Source organism: Lycorma delicatula, chromosome 3, assembly GCF_047948215.1.
Source record: "Lycorma delicatula isolate Av1 chromosome 3, ASM4794821v1, whole genome shotgun sequence".
NCBI classification, from domain to species: domain Eukaryota; kingdom Metazoa; phylum Arthropoda; class Insecta; order Hemiptera; family Fulgoridae; genus Lycorma; species Lycorma delicatula.
The window spans coordinates 105,509,074-105,527,231 of NC_134457.1; the positions used below are offsets into that span (position 1 = coordinate 105,509,074).

The 18,158-nt window shown below is 29.1% G+C and overlaps 1 protein-coding gene and 1 long non-coding RNA gene across 2 annotated transcripts in view; one reads left to right on the forward strand and one right to left on the reverse strand.

Moving 5' to 3' along the window:
* Nucleotides 1-787: 787 nt before the first annotated feature.
* LOC142321839 (venom protease-like) lies at nucleotides 788-17,264 on the reverse strand. Its single transcript, XM_075360291.1, has 7 exons — nucleotides 17,009-17,264; nucleotides 13,208-13,423; nucleotides 11,002-11,126; nucleotides 6,289-6,398; nucleotides 4,214-4,476; nucleotides 2,057-2,214; nucleotides 788-1,147 (listed from the first exon to the last, which is right to left on the reverse strand). Exons 1-7 carry the CDS (start codon nucleotides 17,097-17,099, stop codon nucleotides 935-937), a joined length of 1,176 nt encoding a protein of 391 aa, XP_075216406.1. The 5' UTR covers nucleotides 17,100-17,264; the 3' UTR covers nucleotides 788-934.
* LOC142321842 (uncharacterized) overlaps nucleotides 15,671-18,158 on the forward strand; it is a 78,435-nt gene continuing 75,947 nt past the window's right edge. The window contains exon 1 of the long non-coding RNA XR_012755723.1: nucleotides 15,671-16,116. This is a non-coding gene — a long non-coding RNA (uncharacterized LOC142321842). The remainder of the gene's footprint in view (nucleotides 16,117-18,158) is intronic.

The window sequence follows — 18,158 nt, forward strand, 5'->3', positions numbered from 1 at the left end:
ATTTTTATGAATTCTTTTGCTTTCAACTGGCGTCTACTTATTGATAATGGGTTCAAATTGTGAAGCGAAATCAATATTCAAGATAAACTAAACAATTTGTTATTATATCATGTATTATTTTTATTTTCCGTTCTTACTGTACAAAACTTATTCCACGATTGATTTTTTTAGTGATCCTAATTGATTTAAGTTATATGTCAATATTTATTGATATTTATCATCGAAGTTGTTTTTATTATTATTTAAATAATTTAGAAACACCTTTCAAAAAGCCCTTTCAATTCATACAAAATTACACATAATATTGGTTTCAATTTATTAATTGTTCTGGAAACAGATGCATATAATAAAAATTGACGTTTTTCCTTAAATCATCAAGGATCCAAGTTCACTTACGCGTTTTTTAATAAATCGTGCGATGTGTATTTTATGACAATCTTTGTAAAGGTTCCAGAACTAAAAAAAAAAAACACAAACAAAAAGTAAACAAACTAACCAGGAACCTATTGATATTGTTATACGTCTCCTTATACGGCAACGGCAATCGGTAGAAATGAAAGGCTATTTTTTTTTTTTTTTTTTTTTTTTTTTTTTTTTTTTTTTTTTTTTTTTTTTTTTTTGTTAAGATGTGGAGGAACCCCATTTACGGGCGCTTAAGCAGTGTCGGGCTCGTTAACAGGTTCCGCCAGTTATAACCAAGGGCGTATGTATACCTGCGCACTACTGACTAAACCTCCACCAGGGCTTCCCCAGAAAGTCTGGAATTTTATTTGAAAAATAATGACTATTTTATTTTATGTAATTTACTATCCTTCAGTATTATTAATTCTTATAAATATTTATTACAGCAACAGCATTTAAAGAAAAATAGGAGATTATTACATAATTTTAAAATTTAAAAAAATAAATAAATAAATTATTGCACATCAGACGTTCACGAGCTCCAAACTAGGCCTGGATCCGATTGGTATTCTGGCCAAACTATAGATTCAATCCACGGAACGTAGTTAAGTACGCGAGTGTAAATCGCTGGAAATCCTTTCAATGCACACTGTTTTCCAAAAGATGTAATTCCCAATTGAGTTTGTAAGAAGCACGGCAGTTGATCACTTTTTCTAGGAAGAAACAATGGACCTCCTGAGTCTCCCTGTTACGCAGATAAAGAAAACCTAATGAAATTACTGGATGAAATCTGTTTAAAGATTATTTTTGTTTTTTTTACTAATAAAAGTAACGTATACAAATGTATATAAATTATGAAAAGTGAATGGTTTTGTTTTTTCTTTGAATTATTTATAATAATGGCTTAAAAATCAATCATAATAATTTAAGTTAAATAAAAATATACACATTACTTCCATATGTATATATGTATGTATGTATATTTGTTTGTTTGTTTGTGTGTGTGTGTCTTTTTATCAATTATGTATCGATTACAGTAGATATAAAAATATTTAGCTTAACTTTACGGCGAATATATATTATCAGTTTACAGCTAGACAGAAATTTAAGTTTATGAATGTCATAGTTTGCAACTTGAATATGATGTAATATCAAATATACGTCATTCCTAACGCTGCATTATCATTATTTACAAGAATAACAAATATGTACTACCTTGTTTACAAGAAAAATGATGAGCAAAAGGTTCCCAGTTTCCTTCTTCATTAGCCGAAATAAGCTGATGGGATGCAATAGATGTGTTTGTGTTGATATGTTACAACAGTAACACATCAGTAAAACAGACATATGCTTACAATGCCGAACGTAAATACATATGACTTATTCATTGATTTCACTTCAAAGAATATCATTGCTCACAGAGAAAATAAATTTATTATAACTCTTCTACCTTAGTTACTTTACGTGCACCACTGTTATTATGAAAGTATATCAGATAGTATCACTAAATAAATTAAAGATTCATTTCTATCAACATCATACATCATTATTATTATTAATACTTGGTTTTTGCTTCTAAAGAAACAAAACCGTTGTCGTGTACATGTTAACTAAACTGTTAAAGAAATTATTAATTTTGTTTTTTAATTATTACCGAACATGTGTCTCTTCCTCCTTCTAAAACTCCTGCACAAATCATAGTTTCTTCATCCAAGCCACGAGGTGCTACACGCAGTTCAGCAGTATTTTTACAATCTCTTACGGTCAAGTAATCTAAGTCTACTTTAAGCAATATGGTACTTCTTGGTCCAGCTGGAAATCATTTTAATAAATGATTTTATAAAATGCAACGTTAAAAAAACTTAAATTTAAAAATAATATTTATGTAGAGTTATTAATTAATTACTTTATATTTCTCTGTAAAATACAATATAAATATATATATATATAGCTAAATCTTGCCCTTTTAAAGCTAGAAAAATTTATAGAATTGAGTATAATAGATACAATAATTGTTTTTAACCTAGTCTTCAATTATTATTTTTTTATAATTTAATTAACTTTTATTTAGAAAAAGTACACATTTTTAACATAATTTTAGGGGGAAAACTGTTATACATATTCTGGTAACAGTGTTCGATTCCCGATAAAGGTTTGGAAGATTTATCTTATATTTCATATCAACATACAAGTACAAGCTATTCGACGTCATTACCCAAAAGACGTGCCGGCAGAACATAATTTAACTTATGACGTTGATCTACAATACAATAGCATTTAGTGAAAAATACTCTCCTGCTAAAAAGTCACTGTTATTATTTTTATTTCAATCACTGAGTGTAAAGTACAAAATGTTTCAAATAAAAATATTTAAACATATTTTAAATTAATAAATTCACTTTTGGAATTATTAAATATAAACTGTAACATCAAGAAATTAGTTAACCAAGGATTTTTTGTTTTCACTCTTTCATCTTTTTCCTTCCTTTATTCAGAATTCTGGATTGGTAATATATCACCAAAGTTACTGTATTCTGTACCACCCTTCCACAACATCAAAACAATTTAGATTTTAGATTTAAATAAATTATACAAGTTGGAAAATATCAGTGTGGTTGAAAGAATACTTTTTATTATTTACCGTTAGTTTTAATTTCAAAAATCCAACTATTTCAACTAATTAAAATTTTGAAAACTTACATAGCCAGGTAATGTTAAAAAGAAATCCACTTTATTCAATTGCAATTGCTGACACAGCTTAAATTAATAATTTTTAATTCAATCAAGTTACATGAAATCAGATTTCATCCAAATATATGAAATTAAAAATCAATTTTCAGAAAATTCAGTTAAATAAGTTTCTATGTATATTACTGTATTAAATTTTTTTTGGATGATTAATAAATTCAACAAATAAGCTGAAACGTTGTTTTTACTTTACAGGAAACATTATTTCTTTACAAAAAATAAATTGGGAATAAATTTCACCATATATAGAATAATCTACCTAAGAAGAATTTAGACACCACATAGTTCCATATGAAGGAAATTTCCACAAACTAGTATCAACGTCTCATAAAATTTTATGAAATTAAAAACGAAATTAATAGGAAATTTCATTATTGTTTTTATTTTTTATTTTTTATTTTTTTGTATAATAATCTTTTTTACCTCATTAAAATGATTCACACTTTATGTGATTCGAGAAGCAGTAAAGCGTTAAATAAGAGAAAGTTAAATTTTCAGTAAAGCATTGTCTTCGTAAAATTGTTAATAAAAGAAAGAAAAATGAAAAATTAACATTTTTTACTTTTTAGGCCATTTCTTTATTGATTTTATTACGTTCGCAAGAAATTTTATTTTAATTTTTCAGTTAAATTTTTGTTTAAAATACACTATTATTAGATCTAAATCAAAAATCTGGATAAAAAATATGCAACCAGTGTTAAAAAAGTCATCCATATGAAACACAAGGCCGATAAATATAGGTTTTCATAAAAATAAGTAACTATCTTCAACGTAAATAATTACTGTCGATGTCTACGTTTTAATTTTTTTTCCAAGGTCTGAGTTATTAAAATCTTAACTTAAAATCCACGCTAAATTGAATTGCCTGTAATAAAACTACGTACGACAATAAAGTTTTATTTACATATCATTACTAGGAAATAAATACAATTTAAAGATTATCTTTAATCGATTTAATTATTTTCAAGTCTGTTAGTTACTACACAATTCTTAACAATTATTATATGTAGATCTGACTGCATGTGGTTAGCTTTGCAACATATAAATTTCTTTTAACACTTACCGTAATCAATTCTACCCCATCCTGCTCCAATTACATTTGTAACATCGTAGTATGAATTCGGTTGCGGTAGACAAATTGGTTTTATTGTATCAGTAAATGTTACTGAACAATTTAATTGATACAAAGCGATATCATTGTAAATAAGTTCTGACCGATAGTCTGGATGGTTTATTCGCCGTATTATTTCAAAATCTATAGGATTTGCTATTTCATTCTTTCTGGATAAATCAAGCTCTCCTAGTCTCACCCATCTAGCAAGGCCACTAAAAAATATTAAAAATATTCAAATAAATTATTAAATATTAAATTAACTAAACATTAAATATATTTAATAGGTTCAAAAAATAACATTGTATAATTTTATTTACACTAAAAACTCACTCAATCATGACATTTAAATTAAAGATGTTTGTTTTTAAAGAGTTAAAAAATAAATTGAAATTTAGCCATGCATGAATTAATATTATTTTTTTCTGAAATATTAGCTGAATTAAATATTTACAAACAAATTTATTATTGTAAAACAATAAAAAAAATCTAAATAAAAAAAGAACTTATTTTTGACAGAATACTATAGATTATAATAATATATAAACAATGTTTCATTATTGAGCAACAAAAATATATGATTGAAATATTAAAATAATACAGTGGAACCTCACTTTACGAGCATAATTTGTTCCCGAATCTTCGTTAAATGCGAAACAACTGTTAGCAAAAAATTAAGATAGGAAAATGCGTTCCATTTCGAAAAAATACTCAAGCAAATTATCAATAATGTAATTTATTATTTATAACACATCCTTTTTTACAAGAAAGTTGTCTAAAAAACATTGGTTTTGCTTACGCTTAAATATTTGATTAAAATTAGACAGAATTATCTTTAAATAAATTTCTAGAGCCATGGCTATTGCATTATAATACTTCTCAACGTACGACGCAGACCTTTCCCATGGTTTCAGCATCTCCCTTATTTCACTGGTAGCTTGTTGTTCTGCTGAGGCTGTTATCTTCTCCTCCCCCGACGAAATCTTCTCCACAACTTCTTGCTGTGACAAAGAATGCAGCTCCTGGTTATGTTTTTCTACTAGCTCGCTTTCACTTGATGTCGTTGCTATCCACCTCTAGCCCCATAATCTTGGCCAGAGACACAATCTCATCGATTAGAAACCCCAAAGGCAGTTGCTCAAACCCCTCAGGGTCGCGTCCGACAATGGTGTCTAGCCAAAATCTCTCCCATGCAGAAATAAGGGTTCTCATGGTGACCTATTCCTGTGCCTTGTCGATCATCTTGAGGCAGACAACGATGTGAAATGAATCTTTCCAAAAGTCTCTGAGAGTGAGATTGGTTCTTTCACTTACCTCAAAACAACGCTCGAAGTAAGCTTTTGTGTAGAGTTTTTTAAAAGTTTTAATGACCCGCTGGTCCATGAGCTGCAGTAAAGGAGTTTTGTTGGTAGGTAGGAACTGCTATATATATTGTAGTGTATGCTATAATATATTGTAGTGTGTGCAGGAGCGTTGTCCTTAACAAGCAAGGTACGGAGTGGCAAATTCTGCCCTTCTGAACTTTATAATTCTATAAACGGTTTTATGGAATACTAACACTGACAAAATAGACGGAAACGGAGTCCTGAGTAAGGCATAATTTTCTATAGTTCCTTCTGTTTTCGTCTGCAATAAATTGAATTTTTCAAATTTTTATTATGTAAAACCTAATTTTTTTCATCAAGAGGTTTATAAGGTATAACAACACTATTAATTAAAGATTTTCCTTTCATATATATATATATATATATATATATTATCATTAACTCTGGTAACATCGAAATTCATATTAAGGCGTTCTACAATTAAAAAACCTGAAATAAGATTTTATAGAGCGTAGATAATATAATCTTTAATGTTTAGTTACTGATAGTATGATTACCATTTCAGGTGGTCCCAGGAGAAAATTGTGACAATTTCTAAAATATGAATTCTGAAAATCTAAATAAATCATTTCCAGAAAATAGAATTAAGATCTAATGAAATAATATGAGTGTGACTAATAGATTTTTTTTTTTTTGACTTACCCGTTTGGATCCTTCGTACAATGAGCTGCTGATAAAACAAATCGTTCGCTTATTAGTGAACATCCACAGGCCCAATCTACGTTGTTCTTTGTTCCGTATCCAACTAAACCCTTTAATTAATCATAGAAATAACATTTTACATTATTTTAAATTATTTGACGAATACTTGTAATTAAAATATAATGATTAATCTCTAAATGAAAATTTTATAAAAATCAAAGTTTATCTGTTCTTTCGGGCATGACTTTTGAACAGCTTATCCGTTTTTAATGAACATTACTGCGTCCAGTAGATTTGGTCTTGACTCTTCTTAAACCGTATAACATTCACTATGACTACAACCAACCAAATGTTCACAAAATTCATAGTAACTTTTGTTTATGTTGTTCGACAGATTTGGTGGGCGCCGAGTCTCGGGAGCTCTTGCGCGTTTTGCCGCAGTTTGAGTTTTGGTTATAACCAGCTGTGGTTTTCCCGAAATTTTGGGCTTCTTTTGTCGCCTGAAACCAAAACCAAATTTTGGCTTAATTTTGGTTTTGGTCGTTTTTGCGGCCGCGACCTTCTCGAACGCCGAATCCCATTGCGACGTTGGCGGTGTGGGAGGAGATGGTACCTCTTTTCCCACCGCTGGGATAGCCGCGGTCTGAACTTCTTGCGGCTGGGGTTTTGGTACCCCCCTGGTACGCGCCCAGATACGCTCATCAGTGATCACGGACGTTTGTATGGAGCCCTTTCGTCGGACCAAGTGCTGCTTGTAATAAGGTCATCCCCTATAATTTGCTGGGTGAAGCCCCTTGCAATTTGCGCACGATGCGGGCTGTTCTCGCGACTTTAGCCAAGACGTCGTTTCGTGGTCTCCACCACATTTGACGCAGAGCTGTACCCTGCAATAATAGTTCGAAGAGTGGCCAAACGTTTGGCATCTGCGGCATTTAAGGGGGCTCCCATGTGACACGAATGCGGTCACTTTATTTTACAGTAAAATATACTGTCCAAGTCGTAGATGCTCCTGGTGGCTAGCGTTCTTTTAAGTGCCACAAGGCACGTAGAGGTTTCCCTGCCACCCGTTGTGGTCAGCTTTTTCACTACACCACGTCATAACCTAGTAAGGAGAGCCCCTCTCCCATTTCTTCTAAGGTGGCTCCAAAGGTGATACCCCGGACCACGACTTTAAGCTCCCTCTCCTTAGAAAGCTGATAAGTGTGAAAGGTTATGTCCTTCGAGTACAAAGAGCTCTTCCCTTCTCGGAAATCGTCTTCACTGCTTAATTCCAGCCTTACTGAGAGCCCGACCTCTTTGTGACCAGCGCCCGCGGACAATGGCAGATATGGCTCTAGCCAACTTCGGCCAGTCCCTATTACGACCAATATTATTGGCCTTATTTTCTCCCGCTTCTCGACCGGAGGTTTTGAGTTGGTTTCCTCTGTAACTTCCATGGTGGCGGCTGCCGTTTCCGGATCGCCTTCGGTTGTGGTTGGCTCCATGGACTCATAGTCCACGACTACCAACGCCTCGCGCTTGGCCTTCTTCCGGGTTCCCAAGATTAGAAACTCTCCGCCGGAAATTTTCGGGGGTGGTGACCGAGAAGATGGTGGACAATTAGACCCCATTAGCCTAAATTAATTAAAAAAAAAAAAATTAAAAATATTATATCTAAATTTTAACACTTGTATAAGTTTATATTCACAAAAATAATAAGTTATCTTATTTAAAGAATAAAAAATAAGTAGATAACTGCTTATATTAGGTTAAATTGCTAATAAAAGGGGGAGGTTAAACCTGAAAAAGTCTTTATCACTGAATAACTAAATAAAATTTAAGTAAGAATTATTTACTTAATACTAATCACTACTTAATCTACAAAATATTGCAAAAGTAATAGAATTCCTTTATCGTAAGCCTAAAAATAAAATTTACATATTTAACTAATTGTTAGACACTGGTAAAAAATAAAAATAAATAAAAGAAAAGAAAGAACTTATTTAAAATAAACTATGCTAAAACTTATCCGGTTTGACCGGAAGGTCAAACAAAAAGATATTACGCTATCGCTGGCTCGACTAGGCGTCATATGTTGGTGACGACACTGGAAATATTATTCAGGTACACACACACACACACACACACACACACACAAACACACAACACAAATCACTAGAAAACACGTCCTTTCACAACCACTCCTAGACAGAGACTTTTAAAAGATATTCATTTCCAAGGGGAAGAAATTATACACAACGTTTTTAGTTACGTGGCTGGAGAAGCTGCAGTTTGAATGTTTGTTTATAACTCCAAAAAAGTTTTAGAATGTGTAGCGTCTGCCACAGAAGTCTTAAAAAACAGTTTATCGAATTACTGGTGAAATAGCTTCGGAAAAAAATTAATTTCTCCTCGAAAAGGGATGGGGTGCTCATGTTTGCACCCCACTCTTTAGGCCATGCACTACTCATACGAGAAAATTGGCAAAAAAAACATCAAATTTTTAATTTGAAGCTATGACTTTCACGTAATCTTACTTACCACCATCAAAGCTAGTTGTCAAATCCATTCTGAGATACCATCCTAAAATTCTTTTTTATATTTTAGTGTGTTTAGTTTAACACTGGTGTATTAAAATAATGTTTTAAATATTTTTTTATTTTCTACTTTTTAGTGCATTTAATATAAGAGCGGTTTTCAGAAATTTTTTTTTAATATATTTTGAATTTTTAGGTTCATAAGTTTATGCTACAACTGCACTAGCGCACTGGTTTGAGCGTATTTGGCAAAAGATCGGATTGGTACGTTTTACGGTGGGTGAGTGCAATCAAACATAGGGCTAAACTATTTAATTTCCGGATAACCAGAATTCAGTCGATCAAGAGTGTACCTGATGCGTAAAACAGTTAGCGCTCGACATTCTAATACATACGCTGTTTGAATCGTGAAAATCGGACGCGGTGTTGTCGAGATTTTACGGTAGCACCCCATCACACCCCCTCACAATTTCCGAACGGCACCCCGGGAGCACTTGAAAATATTATTATCTGAGGAGTACCACTGGGAGCGGATGGGGCTATCGCCGATGGTGTCGAAAAAATTTTCAGAGCGATTTTTTTCCGTAAATCCCGATCCAGTTAAAAAGTACTAAATTTTCTCAAAACTTCGTTCGCAACTCTACAGAATTTCTAGTAGCAACTGTATACCCTAATATATATCTCACTTAAAATTTCTTTCACCAATAAAAATGCAAACGAGGTTGCGTAAGTTCAAGGGGTATTTTTTTCACTTAGCAACTTAGGGCAAACTTAGTGTCTTGAAAATTTTGTTAAAATGTGTTGACATCAGGTGCAAACCTGTAAACAAAATTTCCGGATAACCGGAAGGGCTTCAAAATTTTTTGAATTTCACATACATACATACATAGTGCAAGGGCGAGTTAATAAACGAGTCGTAAAAATAAGTTAGCTAAATATTTGTGTATTGTTTTATTCGGTTATAATTTTATTTCTTTTTTATATAAATATATGACAAATTAATTTAAAAGTTTATGATGGGAATTTGTTAATTGATTGGAAAAAACAATAGAAATAATAGAAAAAAATTATTTTTTAATTTTTACCGTTAATTAGTGTAATAAATTTAATTAAATTAAAGAATAAGTATAAGATAAAAAATATTATACCGTATATATACCTTAAAATTTATTATACCATATATATATTGACTTCTACTAGTAGCATATTATAGCGCCGCGCTAGCGAGGCAACCATCGTCTAGTTCTGATTTGCGCTAATTCGGGTTGAACAAGGTGTACGTACGTATGCACATGCAGACGTCATGCCGAAACAAGTCAAAATGGATCACAGATGGCCAAAATGGATTGAAATCCATTTGAAATTGAAATCCGTTGAAATTTGAAAACCGATATTTTTCGCGTACTTCCTTTACTTCATACAAGGAAGTAAAAATAGAAGAAAATTCATCTTAGTATAAATCGTTCAAATAAAAATTTAAAAATATAGAACAAAAATAATAATTTTATTGATTTAGTACTGTAGTTACATTTTTTTATGAAAATACTCAGCCTTACTTCTTGCATTACTTTACTATACCTGACGTTCCATATCTATTCTAATGTGTTTAAACGTTAATTGATAGGTAAGAAAGGTAAAAAAATAGAGCGAAGGTGATTTTATTCAATTTTATCTTACTTAAAAAGAAAAAACACTAGAAAGATTAAAGAAAAGTCATTTCTTTTTATTGTTTTTGAACTAACAATATTTCTGCTCACTTTTAAAAGGAAAAAATAGTTCTAACAGTATACTTCATTACTGTTCATTTACTACTGTTTTTTCAATGTGTTCCATCAATTTGGAAGTTTTTTTGTTACGATAAAAGTAAAATGATATTTTATGGAAAAATTATCTTATAATAATTGCTTATACTAATTTTTTAAACCTTAGATTATATTCTTTTACAGCTATTCAAATACAAAAATTATTATTGGTGTAAAGTTTCAATTTTTCGCACACAACTGTATTCGTTAAAATATAATAACAAGTACATCGTATAGATGTTTATGATAAAGTATGATAAATCCAAAAGTGAAAAATAACTTGCCTTATTATATTAGGGATTTTCAAATCAATTCGTAAATATTGTCAATATGATTTTACGTTTTGTTTTTTATGCCTGTAGTTAAGTATAACATTACAAATAAAAAAAACATACCATAAACGGTAATTCCTTTGGATTTACTGGAACGCCTCCAACAGCATAAGAAGGTTCCAAAAGATTTGACTGTTTTCTTCTAACACGTTTTACGTTACATGATGTCTTTTGGTATTCCATGCATTCTAAAATAAAATAGTTAATAAGTTAAGTTGAAACTATTATTTTATTATTATAACATAAATTATATAAGCCTACTATCATTATTATGTATTAAGAAAGTAATTTCACTCTTATCTATTATTCCTTAATTATTTTTTAGAATATTAGAAATAAAAATTTTTATTTATTAATATGAATGTCTGAATTATTTTTATTAAATTCGTTTCCTTGAAAATATTTTGCTAAACTAGAATGTACATGTCTTTTTTTAACCTTACTTTTTACAATTTTACTTACAATTATAATTCATTTCTTCTTTAAAATTAAATCAACCGTAAGTTTCCTTTCTTTGTTTAGTCTTGCTTTCAAACATCCGAGGGCTTAATGGAGATTTCTTATGATATTGTGGAATGGTTTGTCGGGCATCATCCTTCGTTCAGCATTTAAATGACAGGGCGAAATTTAAAGTCTAACATTCAGCATTGTGTGGGTTCCAAAAAATAAAGATTTGTATATGCATTTCCACAATATTAATCTTTAGGCTGGTACTTCTTCGAGAAGAAAGTCGTATGTCATCTGTATCTTCTACCTATTACTTGATAATGTTGCATGATATTTTACAACCAAAGCTAAAGAAAATTGGAATTCATCTAATTTGGTTCTATCTAAAGTGGTGCTTTGATATTAATCCATACACTAAGAAATTCTATGGATATTATCAGATAATTTTTTCTGAGCGTATCATTTTACGACATTTTGACAAATATAGCCGCTCCTACCTTACCTTGTTTTTATTTTTTCATTGATGTAGCATAAACAAAATACTTTAAATTATGATCAAGGATAATTGTTGAACTAAAATCTGTAATCAAGCAACGTATAGAATAACAAGATATGATATATTTAACCATGAAAAGTTTAAGAGTGATGGTAAATGAGTGTGTGAAAAAGAAGGTAAATATTTGGATTATTTACTTTTCAAAATAAATTAAAAATTGTAACAATTACTCTTGAAAGAAGAATGAAAATCCGAATATTATTAGCGATTTATTTATTTCATTGATACCAAAACCAGACTGATCATACTTTTGGCCTCTGCCCATTTAAGAATTGAAAAGAAATTGACAAAATATTTGTTTGTAGTATGTTGGAAAAATATAATTTCTACTGAAAACTCATTGATAAAAGAGACAAAATATACATTTTTTAATGGCGAAAATAAAAGTTTTAAATTTTCTTTTTGTAGAACTGTATTAAGATTCGGATAGTTCGATGGAATATTAATGAAGGGGCTGTAGAACAAACTAGAAATGGAAAGCTTTATCAGAATTTTGTATGAAGAAATGATGGTGTGCCATGTGTTAAAGTACTCATGAATTAATGTGTTTATTGTATAATTATAATTATTACAGTACAATGGTGAAAAAAAATGTTGACTTAGATATAATCAAAAGTTGATTTATATAAAATAGAGTAAACTAAAATAATCATAAAAAATAAAAATTAGTGTGTAAGAAACATTTTAAATTAAGAGATTAACACAAAATTGAAAAAATGAACAATTAAAATTTCTTATGATAATAAAGTTAAATTTTGTAAAGTATGAGCTTAACATTATTGAGAATAGTTGTATAATTTCTCATTAAAATCCTATTTCTTTTCTGCATAAAAAGTTTCAATAATTAAAATTAATTAAGTTTCCATGTTATAAATGATCGGAAAATAAATAGCAAAATTTATTTAGCTATTCAAGTTATAAGTTAATTGCCCTTTGAACCTAAGCCAACTAATAATATTTCTTGGTTTCAAAAATTTTGATTGACATAAGCAACACTAGCAATTAATATATTTGAAACCTAACAACTTTTCTGTCTTTACTAAAATCAATCTTACATAATATCAGAAGTAATAACAAAATCTTTCAAAACTTTTGTGTGCAGATCTATAAATATTTTTTATCACTGTTTTTAAACCAAGATATTTCATGTAGATCTATATATTATATTCATATGGATATTATCATAGTGAGTGTTATATATATATATATATATATATATATATATATATATATATATATATATATATACATATATATTCCTCTTACTTGTTTCAGAAATTGATTGAGAAGATATTGGTTTTGTTTGATTCTGTTCGGGTTTAGCTTTTATTTGAACGGAGTCGTAACAGCATACAAGAGGATCCTTCATATTTTCAAAACCGCAGTTAGCTGGTTTTTCTCCTCTTTTAATCATTTCTTTGGCTATTTGACAAAATCGTATATTCTTGCATATTCCTCTTCCTTTCAATCCACATTCTTCGCCTAAAAAAAAAATTATGGTTGGATTTTACTGTTAGGTTAGGGAAATATGGAATAACATATACTTTAAAACTTAAGATGGAACTATTTCCTTACCACACAAACAAAATATAGTATTAGAATGTCATATCTGTTATTTGTTGAAAATAGACTATAATTTATTTTGCGTTAATATGGTATGTAACAAGATAGTACACAAAGTAAATGCCTGCCTTTCGTGTAGAACGGTCGTGTGATTAATTTAATCTAAACCAATCCGTACTATTTAAATTTAACATTTCTCGTTTCCCTATCTATATTTTTTGTTATTACTTGTAGTTAGTATTTAGTTAACAATAAATTCTTGGAAGTGGAAAAGAGAATATAAAGTGGGAAGTGGGAAAGAAAATAATATAGCTACATGAACCACTATAACTTTAGAAACAAGAAACACGATATCTTCGGGAAACAAATTTATAAAACTTCTGTTGATATTCTGATTAATTCCAGTTTATAAAACAGAATATTTTTTATATATTTTCTATCAAATTATATTCTTCTTAATTTTTTATTGCCATACCGTAATTTTTTAATATCCATTATGTAAATGTATGATTTTTCAGTATTTAATACAGTACTAATATAATGTTAATAAACCAAAAGAATTAAGAAGTTATCAGATATTATTTATATAATATTTCTACAGTTAAATATAACCAATTAGTATGAGATATCTAGTATCTAATAAATACACCACTTTGCGGTTAGTAAGGACTTTGCGGTCAGTATACATTCGTATTAGAAAACTACAATTAGGAGTCGGTTATAGCTAAAAGAATAAATAAGTTATATATAAATAAATAAGTATATATATATACTATAAATTAAATGAGCATAATTGAATTTTTGATAAAACAAAAAACTGAACATTACGGAACCTCACATTTCACTTTATAAAAGTCACAATGTAAATAAATTCAATTTTCAAAACAACAGAACTACCTGCCGGTCTTAATTCAACCTATCTAAACACAGTAGTCGGTTCAAACTGCCTTAACTTTCTTTCTACTGGTCAGATCGAGAATTTCAGTAGGTTTGAACCTTTCCCGAACAACGCGGACCATTTTACAAAACAATGGGGACGTAAATCGATCCAGTATTTTTTTAGTTTATAGCGGAAACACATAAAAACATTGCCTTTTTTTGTGAGCCTTTAATCTGGTATATATAGATTTAGGGTTATATTTATTTCTATGCTCGTTCAGTTTATTTTTGTAATTTTGCTGTATATATACTCTAGCTTCTTTTATAATAATTATTTTATTGGATATGTATAATAGCTTTTCTGTAACTTTTAACAACTTATAGTTATTGAATTACAAAAACCTTGGACTTTCGTGTATGTTATAACCTATACACACTATAAGAGCATTATTATGAAAAGAGATTATTAAAAGAGGTATTTATATTGTGCAAGAGTTTTTTGTAAGTTTCTAATTTCCTGGCATCGTAGTCTTTTTGCACTTCCCAACGTTTCATGACCCAGGCACCCAAAAATAAACAAAAGATGGAGAATAATGTTCATAAATACGTGTGGCGACGTGTTTGAAGCTTAATAACGTTCGACTGGATTAACTGATTTTGATGAAATTTTACACAGAGACTCGTGTATACTGGAAAATTTGTTGACGAAGGTTTGAGATCAATTACTCCAGCTGGTGGAGTACAAGGTTGGGGTCAATTTTCTCACAATTTTGTAAACATAACCATAGTTTATATAGATTTCAGTACATGCATAGTCCTTAATTTAAATTTATAAAAAAAACTGCTTCCAAATTCTCTCCCATTTCCAAAAATCGAAAAAAATTATCTTTACATTTTTTAACTAATTGTTTTTTATGTGTTCCTAAGAATAGTAATAGTGCAAGTGGTGTGAAGATAATATCCGCTTTGGTGTAGTATCTTGGTTAGGCGTAATTACTCAATGTATTTACCACTGCTTCAAATAATAAATAAATATAGACATTTATCACTTCATAATTAGATATGATCCTTTAATATTCGAATGAATAATACAAGATTATGTATAAATGTATAAAAAATAATTTTAATGATTCCATTAATGATAGATTGTTAAAGAACAATTATTGTACGTTGAATACAGGAAGGTTGATTCAGGGAGGATGGAAGAAGACTGAATGTAGTGCGGAGCGAGCTTATATAATGTAGATGAAGCCGAGTGAAGTGCCAGAAGCTGTGTGAATAGTACGGTGTTGCGTCTGAACAAGTGACTGTAAAAAAGTGCTTCGAGAGATGTATTAGGAGTGGGAAAGCCGATCAAAATTATTAAAAAATCGATTTTTTTTAATCTTTTAAATTCTATTCTTTTTATTTATCTATTAAATAAGAATACAAAACCAATCCCAGGGAAGTATAATAATTGTGTTCTCACTTTTTTTTTATAAAAGTGATTTTTTTTATGTGTGTGACGTAAATACATCTAAAAGAAAATTTCTTGAAACAGAATTTTCCATCAAAAAGGAATGTATATTCAGTAGTCGGTAAATAATTAGAAATAATTATTTCTAAAATAACACGCTTCTCTCATCGAGAAGTATAGCTTGAAGGAAGTGAAAAAAATACTCTATATTAACCTAAGAGATAGAAATATATTATTTTCAGATTACACGGCTACTGACTCGTAGTTAAAAATCCAGGTAATATTGTTTACACATACAATATATATATATATAATTTAGATTAAACCAATAATCTCAGGATGAATAATGTTAATTGTTAAGATCATGCATGGAAAATTCTCCTTGGCAAAACGTTCAGGAATATATTGTTAATATAAAACAGTTAGTATGTAAACGAATGCTTAACTACCCGTGCTATATTTTTCTACAATATACAAACGTTTTTTTAATATTTTCTAAAGGAAAAATCATGTGAAGAGCTGAGTTTACAGTATACACATATTGAGTAGAGAATTTTAACCTTTTTACCAACATAAAGATCGAAATTTTTTCAGGAAATTATTTTTTTTATAATTTTTCTTTCTTTAGAAGATTACTTCTAACTTTGGTAATTCTGTTGCAGACAGAGAATTTCAATATAAAACAATAAACATTTTAATATTAATTTATGTAAAGCCATACACATATAGCTTATACATATGGTTTGTAAAAAATGTGAATTATAAAACGTAACAATAATAAAAAATAATACAATGACGATTATTTGTGAAATATGAACACGTTTTCTAATGGCATTAATCATAACTAATAATTTATTTTATAATAGGATTATTGCAGTCGATTTCAATGTTTTAATAAAACAAAGAGAAAAAGAAAAAAGAATAGAAATTTATCGTTACATTTTTCATGAAATACTTGACTAAATTCATGAAGTACGTAGTTTATAAAAGACAAGCATTATTTTAGAACTGATAATAAATCATTCATCATTACCTATACATTTTTTATTTAATAATAAAGTATAATTTTGTGATAATTACTGTAAATTTTATTAAAATATTTCAAATTATTTAATAAAAAACATATCACAAGGTTTATAATTTAGAAAAATTTATACAGTTTTACTAACCTTCGTATTGAAACTTCACATTTTGAGCGTAAATATTAGTCCAGTTTGTGTAGGAAAAGAGTAATAGGATAATATAACCTTTTAAGAACATAGTTGCTAGTAACTATCAGCTTTCTGCACGTTGCTAATGGTTACGTTCATTTAACTCATCAAAGTAAATACTGTAATCCCCTCCAACAATAAGAAATCTGATTTGCCTTGAGATATACAACACGTTAATAGTTTTCTTCTTTTAAGTTTGGGATAAACTCATGTTTTAATACAGTGCTGAAGTTATATATAACCAAATAATTTTTTTTTTTTTGTTTTACGGGTTTTCCTTTTATTATATCTATCATTAGAATTATTGATTAAATTAATAATATAATTCTACAGTTTATGGAACATTACATTATTGTAATTAATTATTTCATTTATCTGTAGTTTTTCTATAGTGATAAAGTATTTGCATTATTTCCTTTATTGCGGTATATTATCCGGAAACTTAACAGTTTTGTAACTTGTGTAATTTATAATTATCAGACAATTAAATAAAAGTTATCTTCAAGGAATTACCCTTTAATTATAAAAAAATTTCCATGAAAAACATACAAACGCATTTAGATCCAAATTGTAATAAGGCTGTAATTTTCAGAATCTTTAGAGTATTTTACAATTTATTGTACGAGTATTTCTAGAAATACTAGTATGTTTGATAAAGGTGAAGCAAATCTTACAATGAAAAATCTGATGCGAACACCACATTACATCCTTGTACGCCTATTAAACTACATATACACAATTTTAAAATGCTTTTTCCATACGTTATCTCTAGATTACTTTAATTATTCGATATCTCGTTGAAGGTTTTTAATTAAGGTTAACTATAAAATTATGATTGTCTAGATAGTTAAAGGAATAAACGAAGAATATCAACCAGGATAAGGGAAAATTTATTTCAAGAAAAAATCTTTTAAAGGATGAGAGCTTCTTTTTCTTCTTTTATCAATGAAAAATTGCAATTTATGGAAAATTTTAAATATGTTGATGGAATTTTAATTTTCGTTTACTAGTTTGTTTAATATTTGTTTTTTGTGTTTCATATGTATTACTAAAGTGGAAGAATTTTTGTGTTTTATTAAATACTCACATTATTTTAATAACGTATACA